Raw genomic sequence first — 9,015 nt, 5'->3', positions numbered from 1 at the left:
CTGAGTAAGCAAGATGTTCTAGCAGGTTCCACCACAGAGGTATAAATATAAGGCCTACTCTGCCTGGGACTGTCTCTTCAGACTTGGTCTCTTAGGATCATCCACAGGTACCTATACTGTAGATAGGTCTTAGTCATCAGGTCTACTCCACTTCCTTGTTGCCTGCTTAGACTCTTGGCACTCTTAGGTGAGCAGACTTAGTCAGCCTGTGTTGCCCTAACACACATGCACTTTTCTGGGAAGCATAAAGCTAAATCGGGGGATGCATATATAACTGTGGTCAGAGTCACATGGTTATTATGGAAAATACTAAACACAATGGCTAGAATCTGTACACGGTCCCTGCATTACACCAGGCGTAGCCCCACTTTTCCGACACCCCAGGCTCACCCCTATTCTGTCCCCCATTGGACGCATCGTCGACGAAGTTAACGCCATAGCTGAATTCTGCCGTAACACCGGGCAGAGGGCAGGCGAATTGCAGGAAGTATGGACATGAGCGGTCGACAATGGTGCACGTCTCGATGCATGGCAGAAGCTCGGAATAAGTACGGTTTAGGGTTGGGAAGTTGTTTCGGGAGGTATTCGCGCGAGGCATCACTGCAGGGGGAGGTAATGGAGGGGGAGGAACGGCAGAAGCGTCCGTATTGGCGCATCGAGGAAAGGAGATCGCGCAGGCCCAATCGCGGTACGCATCGAGGCAGTCTTCACAAGTTTTCAAGGGAGAATAGACATCTCGCCCACAGGCGAAGGATGAAAGAGTCATGGAGAAGTTACCAAGGCTTGAGAGAATAATGGCGGTGTATTCTCCGGCCAGATCGTCCGCAGTGTACGTTTGCCGTGTGAGCGATGTTCCCGGTTGCGCGGGCTCTGCCTGTGTAGGAGGAGGAAGGGCCACTGCGTACGAAACGAACGGGCAGTACGGAAGTGAGTGCACTAATGCACAAGGAAAAGACACTACGTGGTTGATGAGTCATACATCCCTGAGTATCAACCACACAGACCGTTTTTGGTGAGAAAATAAACTGGTCCATGCACAACTTGAGTCTGATCGTCTACAACAAACCAAGTGTAATTTGTCGAGGGCTCCAGTCCACCAACCAACCACTGTCGCCTCCAGCCGTCCAAGGGATCACGAAGGACAAGGCTGGAGTCTGTTGCATTGCTTGCCAGCTCCATCACTCCGCTAACTGTGCGTAAAGCCTGAGGGGAGAGGTTGACGGCCGCTTCTGGAGAAGTGTTTGTCGTTGGAAATACTAATAAGGTATAATTGGAAGGATTTGTTGGAGGGGCCCATGACGGTTGGACTGGGGGCAGAGTGTAGTTTGGGTATGTCTGAGGAGTTGTTTCGAGCGGCAGAAAGGCTGGCGAGAATACAAGAGCAAGAGACTGTGTAGTGTCGCCAAGAAGGGGACCATTTTGCGCAAGAACACCAAGGGCGAAAGCAAGGGGGCCAAGTAGCGATGACGAAAGCATATGTGAGAACTGTCTGTCGGAGGTCGCAGAGCGTAATGGAACGTGTGGGCAGGTTATGTAAGCAGCTCACCTTGACGCGTCCTGTGGCGCGTCCGATGCCTCTCCTCATGCTCAGCAACAAACAGCAATCCCTCGGATGGCACGCCAGGCAACTCTTGGTGAATCGGCTTCACAATAAAATGCCCTGTGAATGTCTAACTCACGTACAGGGGCAGGAAAGTTCTTCCAAATGCCGCCTGGAGTAAGGGCACCCTCCCAGCAAACCAGCCTCAACGCGCTCTGGGCTAAGTCAGGTCATGTCGAACCACGACCAGGATCCTATTCCGAGGTCGAAACAAGCGAACAAGACCATAAGGCGAATCCTCTCAATGATGTCGAAAATGGGTTGAAAAAGGTTGATGTCATGTCCAGCAGTCGTACGCATGGTCCTTTCCATTCACAGCAATTAACTGAAAAGCCGCAGAGAGCTTAGAGGTCGATCAAGGCTGGAGTAATAACGCGAACATGGTGGGAACCTCCCCATATTGTACAGAGAAGAGGAAGCATGGTCCCATAGTTGAGATACCTGGTACGGATCAACCTCTCGAGACAGCCAACCATGGTCGATATATCTGTTGCAGATCCACCAAAGCAAAAGAAAAGGCGCGTCGACATCAACAGTGAGGACGATGGGGGGGCGGCCAATGCTAATACACTCTCAGACAGTGAGTTGAGAAAGTCATTACTCCTGTAATCTCTTATAACGTGCTCTCAGCACCTGGTGTCGCCACGCCACATACCCAAGCTCTGGCGAAGGGTCAGGCGCATGAGGATGAGGGGGGAAGTAAATCGGACGGGGGGAATGAGGCTAACCTTGATGAAGGCGATGAAGCTGACCTCGACGAAGACGAATACGCAGTAGACGATGAAACAGAAGAGGACTCAGCGTCCCTTGCGTCAGTGGATGGCAATACATCGTATGGTTTCACTGATTCTTGATCAGTGCCGAATTGGCCGCCGGTGATGCCTTTCTCTGTAAACAAACACCATGGCAAGCCGACGAACCGTGAGAAACAATTACATCCTGGGACTTCGCTTATGAGAACATAGTGTGCCATATGCGGCGCTTATTTCGACTTTCACCCTGATTGAATCCACCTCGAAAAGGATCGAAATCACCACGCATCTCACGGCTTTTTTCTTCATGGTTATTAGACTCAGCCCCAAAGAGCTGCTCAAGACTGTATATCTCTGCATTAATCGAGTAAGTCATAAGTGCGGCCCGCCGGCCCAGTTTAATATATATATCACAGTTGTGTCCCGACTACGTCGGTCTCGAGCTGGGCGTCGGAGAATCAATTCTTGAAAAAGCAATTGCCGAAAGCACTGGGCGTTCACTGGCGAAGATTAAGGCTGACCTGAAAAAGGAGGGTGATTTGGGGTTAGTTGCGATGGTGAGCCCTAGTCACAAACCCAATATCATCTATTCCGACAACGCAACCCAGATGAGCCGCAATACCCAGCCTACTATGTTCAAACCAAAACCTTTGACGGTTTCGTCCGTTTTCGCCAAGCTGACGGAAATAGCAAGAGTCAGCGGTAACGCGGTATGTCCTTCCCGTGCCTGAGTTCTTGTGGTAATCAAAATGATAGTCTCAAGCTAAAAAAATTGGGATCATCAAGTCTCTTCTGGCAACCTCCGTCGAGATGGAACCAAAGTTCATTATCAGATCATTGGAAGGCAAGTTGCGAATCCGACTTGCGGAGCGCACTGTTCTTGTAGCGGTGGCCTGGGCAACAGTCCTTAGAGATCGAGGTTTGTCCGACGCCAAAGCGATGATTGGCGGCTCAACTTCCGTCCTGTCAGGATCGAAGAAGTGGAGCAAGGAAAAACTAGCCAGTGAGCTTGAAGAAGGAGCGAACATAGTGAAGTCTGTATATAGGTTCTATTTTTGGTTTCTCACTGCTGTTCAATTGTTCACATCCCACATCAGTGAATTGCCCTCTTATGACTGTGTCATACCAGCTTTGCTCGATTGTGGAATCAGTGGCCTCAGGGAGCATTGTAAACTAACTCCAGGTAAGATACAATGATTCGAACGATTATGTGAGTGCATGCATTTCATTGATGAATCTCATAGGAATTCCGCTCAAACCGATGCTGGCTAAGCCAACGAAAGCCATCGGCGAAGTCTTGGATCGGTTCGAAGGCAAAACATTTACCTGTGAATATAAATATGACGGTGAACGGGCCCAGGTTCGGGACATTTCGTTGTACTTCCATTATCGATCTTAAACTCATACAGATTCATCAATCTGAAGATGGCACCATCAAAATTTTCAGCCGCAATTCGGAAGACATGAGTCTGAAATATCCCGATCTTATAGACCAGCTGCCTGGAGTAATAGATGACGCTCAGGTCGCCTCAACCCATAGCTGATATCATACCCCACAGTGTATCAATGAAGGCACGTCCAGCTTCGTTTTGGACGCTGAAGCAGTTGCTATCGAACGCGCCACAATGAATCTTCTGCCTTTCCAAGAACTGAGTCGAAGAAAGCGGAAGGATGTCAGGGCTGAAGACGTTCAGGTTACAGTATGCTTGTTTGCCTTCGACTTGTTATATCTGAATGGCGAGGTAAGCTTGGTGGCCATGTGACTGTCTGGGCCATTTTTAATTCATTGTATAGCCGTTGCTGCACAAGGATTTATTATCCCGCAGACAACTTCTCTATCAACATTTTCACCCCGTACCAGGAGAATTTGATTTTGCAAATTCATCTGACGGAAGCAGCACAGAAGAGATCCAAACATTCCTTGACCAAAGCGTCAAAGATGGTTGCGAAGGTCTCATGGTTAAAATGCTTCAAAGTGATGCCAGCTACTATGAGCCGAGCCGCCGAAGTGTGAACTGGCTAAAGGTGCGGTAAGATGTAACAGGCACCGACTTTCTGATCTGACATAGTCAACAGTTGAAGAAAGATTATCTCACCGGCGTGGGTGATTCCTTCGATTTAGTCGTTGTTGGGGCATATCATGGTCATGGCAAAAGAACTGCTGTGTACGGCGCCTTCCTTCTGGCGTGCTACGATTCCGACTCGGAACAGTTCCAAACAATATGCAAAATTGGCACTGGATTCACGGATGATGCTTTACTACAACATCACAATACCCTAAAAGGGCTCGAAGTTGACGTGATGCGAAGTGACATTGCCCCTGGGCAAGCTAAGCCCGATGTATGGTTTACCCCCACCGTAGTCTGGGAAGTACTGGCAGCGGATCTGAGTTTAAGCCCCGTATATACGGCAGCACAAGGCCTTGTGAGTAATCCGCGTTATCGGGTGGTTACGTGGCTGACACGTAACATTGTAGGTTGAAGAGCGTGGCATTTCACTTCGCTTTCCGAGGTTCATTCGAGTAAGGGATGATAAGGCGCCTGAAGACTCGACTTCCCCAGAGCAAATCGCAGATATGTATGAGCGACAGGCTCTTGCACAAAGTAAAGGCGGCAAGAAAAGGAGGGGGGATGGGGAGATAGAAGACGACTTTTGGTGACGATGTCTTCAAACTGTACGTGTAAACCACATTAGTCCCCGACAGGTCTCATTGGCTACTCCGTTTCTCATCTTTATTTTTCGGATGAGAGAAGATGCAGGTGAACGCACCCGAAGCCTGAGATTCTGGCTTGTAATAATATACAATTTTGGGACCGGTCCCAATGTGGTTATGTGTGAGTCCAACTCGCTCGAAGAGCGGGTCCTATGCCAGGGACATTGGTAACGGTATCCCGAAAGACTAAACCAACAGTCGCTAAGTCCTTAAGCATGTTCGCATATATACGAGGGTGGGTAGGGACCACGACACCTCTCATATCCATGTCCCCGTCAAGAATACGGAGTGCAGCGAACGCAACAGGTAACCCTACAGTTCGTGCCATAGCGGATGAATGCTCGTCACCGTAGACCACTAGAAGATATGAATGCACTGTGGCCTCTGTATCTGGACTTGTCATTGGTCCGGGCCCAGCGACAACTTCGTGACTCAAAATAACCACATCTCGTTCTCCCGGCTCATAACGCAAACGATGGCTCATCAGAATACTGAGCAGACTGAGGGGGGGAAGCGAGATCTCCGGTACTGTTGGGTAAAAGCCCTCCTTCATTGCCGCAAGAGATGGCAGGAGCCCGAGCCTAAAGTGGACTGTAAGCTTTGCTTCGTCTCCCAGAACTATGGCTTACCATTCCAAGGCTGCCTCCTGATGATACCACCGTTCTCCTAGTACATCAGTCATCGCAGCACCGCGCGATAAGCTATCCCTAACAGGTAGCCCAACAACTCGCTCAAGACAACGAGGGAGCAGGTCACTCCAAGTATCAAGGGACAGAGAACTGGTTTCATCCAACAATCCGATCTGGCTTAACACAGACATCAAGCTGGTGAACCCTTTGTATCTTGAAGCAATGTTCTTCTCAGAAGTTTTCTTTCCCCGTAAGCTATTCAGCGCACCGCAGTGTTCCCCTCAATTGTGAGGACATTGTCTCAAGTTGGCCAAGCTTGTAAGGTTTGATATAGTTGATGCTGTTTCGGTTGGCCAAGCCTTCCAAAGCAAATCCCTGAAATAGAGGAATGTCGGAAAAGTGTGTTTTTAAGAGCATCTCGCCTGGCACGTCGAACACCTGTAGTACACATTATGATATGTAATCAAACGTATATATGGGAACACGCGCGGACGTACCTCGCCTTCTAGTTTAAAATGCGCGGAATTCTTTGCGGCCATCAAGACACCGTGGGGAGCCCAAGAAAATTTGTACCCCAGAGGAACCTTGGAATTGATCAAGCGGGAGCCAAACAAAAACCGACCGGCACGTACATTGGAAAACTCTGGGGCAGGTAAACCTCCGCAAAAGGATATAAAGCTTCTCACCTGCTTTCCGTCATTCTGAATTCGCTGAATCAGATCTACGGCTGCGCAATGATCGACTCCAGGATCGAGTCCGCATTCATTCAGGAGGAGGACATCGGCGGAGAGTGCCCTAGAAACAAATGGTAAGAGAGATGCAAAAGCGGTCAGCGAAGGCTCGCACTTCTCGTGCAATGATTGCATAACGGGTGAAACGTAAGAGGCAGTGACAAGGTGAGCTTGCTGCTGAATACAAATTTCTGCGATTTTGGGGTGCATGGGAGCAGGCAACAGGCTGATGACAACATCCGCCTTGCAAATCAGCCCTTCCATCAGTGCACGGTCAGAGGCGTCAGCTGTGACCAGCCTTAAATTCGGGTGCACATTGGCAAACAGTTGAGCCTCTTGTAGGTTGTTGCTGGCTGAACTCTGTGAGGCGCTGATGCACGGACAATACGATCTGCTCACCGAGTACAACCGTCAGATCGGTGCGTTGGCACAGAGTATCAATAACTGGCTTGGCAACCATCCCGGATCCAAGAACCAAAACGTCCGTTCCTCGGTCCGAACGAGATGCTTTCGATCGTTGGACTGGGGCTGTCGTTAGCCGGCCTGATAGCCATTCGTGTTGTGATAATAGTTTTCCGCCTTGGACAATCGTTGCTCGGTCTAGCGATTTGATCAACAATCCATCATGCTCCCTTTCCTTGGCATTGAGTCGTTGTCTGACGAAGGCAACTAGATATGGCATGAACGCATTGCTGAAATGTACTGAGGTGTCTCGGGCTATTGACAATGATCAGCACAATGGAAATGCATATTGCCTGTAGACAAACGTAGTTCTGTAGGAAGAATGTCGATGGATACGATGCTGACACCCGGATGGTCCACGAGGGAGTCAGAAGGTTTCACAACAAAGACGGGAGTGTCAATTGTAGAAGCTTGAGTGACAAATTCAAGACCACCCTTCGAGTGCGATAAGCAGAAGTACAATAGAGGGTTTCCATCCTCTAGCCTACATACCTCCAAGTCGCATGTGACGTCTGATATTGTTCCTAGGCGACCAGGTCCGATGTTCCAGGCAAGGCGGAGTGCTTCCGTCAATTGTGCATTGTCCATTAAGCGAGGAAATCCTGGGCGCCATCCGGCACCGTTCACGATCAACGATACATATGGGGCAATCTATTTGGGGTGGCGGAATTAACAGGGTGCGCCGATCTGTTTTCGAGTACGTACAAGTCGGTAAAGCACACTGTGGTAGCTGTCCGGGTCGCAATAGTAATCGTTGCGATTATAACCTCTGCCATCTTTGCGTTGTAGATAATGTGCTGCTGGCGCATGGACGACATATACCTGGATGCGAATCAATGCTTTGTGATGTCAACGAGGGGAAAAAAGTTACTTTGTGAAGGTCCATGCCTGAAGCGTTCACCATCAATGTGCATCTAACGGCCAAGGACAGCGTGGCGACACACCTTGATATTTCACAATCTTGCCTAATTCAAGAGGCTGAACAAGGACAGCGGGAAGCTCTTTCAACATGTCAAGAGCACCAGCGGCAACTTGCCCAGCCCTGGCCAATTGGTCAGCATGGAACACTCCCCCAGGTAAAGGCGCTTACCCGGTGACAGCCACGACGATTGGGCCAGCCTCTCTGGGAACACCTTCAGCTTGAATTCGTCTACCCAGAATCTTTAAGGATTTTCTCATTTCGGAAAGTGAGGCATGCATGAAAGGCCGAGGGAGATGCTCCAGTGAGGACTCGATTAATAAGACAATCTTCTTGGTATGGCTCAGCTTACCAGGATGGGTGTGGCAATACCAAGTGTCAGGAGGTAGCGGCTGTAAGCACAGAGGCCCTCAACCAACCCAGCCGCTAGGAAGACCCGAGTAGGACGATAACACGATTAAACAGACAAGCTACGTACCCCCAGCGTACCAGCCAAAGGCGATGGTCCGTTTTCCATCCGGCCCAGCATGATCGGTAAGAAGCTCATAGTCTATCAAGCGGGCCTGCCCCAGGAGGCGGGACAAAAGGTCCATGTTATAGCTCTGGAAGGTATATTCATGTCCTGTCAAGGTGCAAGAACCACGGATGAATATACCTGGCCCTTGTGCGTATGGGAGAACATGAAATGTGTTTGTCCTTTGACAGGGGTTGCCGACAGCTCCGAGATGGGCACTTCTTTGATTCCCACCACGATATCCGCCTGGGAGACGTCTCCAACGATAGTAGCACCGGCCTATCCATTCATAAAATCACAATTTTCAATGGACGAGAACAAACCTTACTTTGCGAAAGTCATCATCAGTCCAGATGCGGCGATTGCAGTGCTGCACCTGTACGGTAACGCCCATACCCACGAGTTCTGCAACAGCATCCGGAGATAAAGGACATCGACGCTCCCAAGTTCTCCTTGGATCTTCTCGACGTATACCCAGAGTTAGAGTAGATACGGCCCTGTAGGGCCCCGCAGTAAGCACAACATGATAAGGCCTACGCCAAAAGGTAGTTCGAGTGAGGTTGCGAAAGGACGCAAGCATTTATACCAAAGATATTAAGGAACCTCGTCGCCGAAGAAAATACTGGAAGGAGCTCTAAAGTGCGGGGAGCCCTGCTTCTGGTCTATAAGAGATAAGTAAATCAGGGGGAAATGGG

At 49.6% G+C, this 9,015-nt stretch overlaps 3 protein-coding genes across 3 annotated transcripts; 1 reads left to right on the top strand and 2 right to left on the bottom strand.

Annotated features, from left to right (window-relative positions):
• Positions 1-264: 264 nt before the first annotated feature.
• Positions 265-1,448, bottom strand: DACRYDRAFT_24603 (uncharacterized protein). The gene has a single exon (XM_040773756.1). The coding sequence runs from the start codon at positions 764-766 to the stop codon at positions 323-325; it is 444 nt and encodes a 147-aa protein (XP_040624964.1). The 5' UTR covers positions 767-1,448; the 3' UTR covers positions 265-322.
• Positions 1,449-1,606: 158 nt separating this feature from the next.
• DACRYDRAFT_83822 (ATP-dependent DNA ligase) lies at positions 1,607-5,172 on the top strand. The gene is made up of 18 exons (XM_040776639.1): positions 1,607-1,634; positions 1,686-1,892; positions 1,940-2,044; positions 2,097-2,180; positions 2,231-2,411; positions 2,459-2,521; positions 2,566-2,719; positions 2,769-2,909; positions 2,961-3,062; positions 3,109-3,271; positions 3,323-3,398; positions 3,450-3,535; positions 3,597-3,712; positions 3,762-3,857; positions 3,912-4,094; positions 4,147-4,377; positions 4,429-4,776; positions 4,829-5,172. Exons 1-18 carry the CDS (start codon positions 1,613-1,615, stop codon positions 5,009-5,011), a joined length of 2,541 nt encoding a protein of 846 aa, XP_040624963.1. The 5' UTR covers positions 1,607-1,612; the 3' UTR covers positions 5,012-5,172.
• Positions 5,173-5,180: 8 nt separating this feature from the next.
• Positions 5,181-8,714, bottom strand: DACRYDRAFT_111046 (uncharacterized protein; the record flags this gene model as incomplete). Its single annotated transcript, XM_040769165.1, has 17 exons — positions 5,181-5,646; positions 5,695-5,907; positions 5,963-6,132; positions 6,192-6,278; positions 6,327-6,489; positions 6,541-6,778; positions 6,825-7,142; positions 7,193-7,322; positions 7,380-7,538; positions 7,593-7,709; positions 7,759-7,775; positions 7,832-7,929; positions 7,978-8,105; positions 8,159-8,232; positions 8,285-8,408; positions 8,462-8,599; positions 8,649-8,714. 17 exons carry the CDS (start codon positions 8,712-8,714, stop codon positions 5,181-5,183), a joined length of 2,706 nt encoding a protein of 901 aa, XP_040624962.1.
• Between the last annotated feature and the right edge of the window lie 301 nt (positions 8,715-9,015).

The sequence above is a fragment of the Dacryopinax primogenitus genome, assembly GCF_000292625.1.
Source record: "Dacryopinax primogenitus strain DJM-731 SS1 chromosome Unknown DACRYscaffold_20, whole genome shotgun sequence".
NCBI lineage: Eukaryota > Fungi > Basidiomycota > Dacrymycetes > Dacrymycetales > Dacrymycetaceae > Dacryopinax > Dacryopinax primogenitus.
This window is presented reverse-complemented; position numbering and strand designations above follow the sequence as displayed.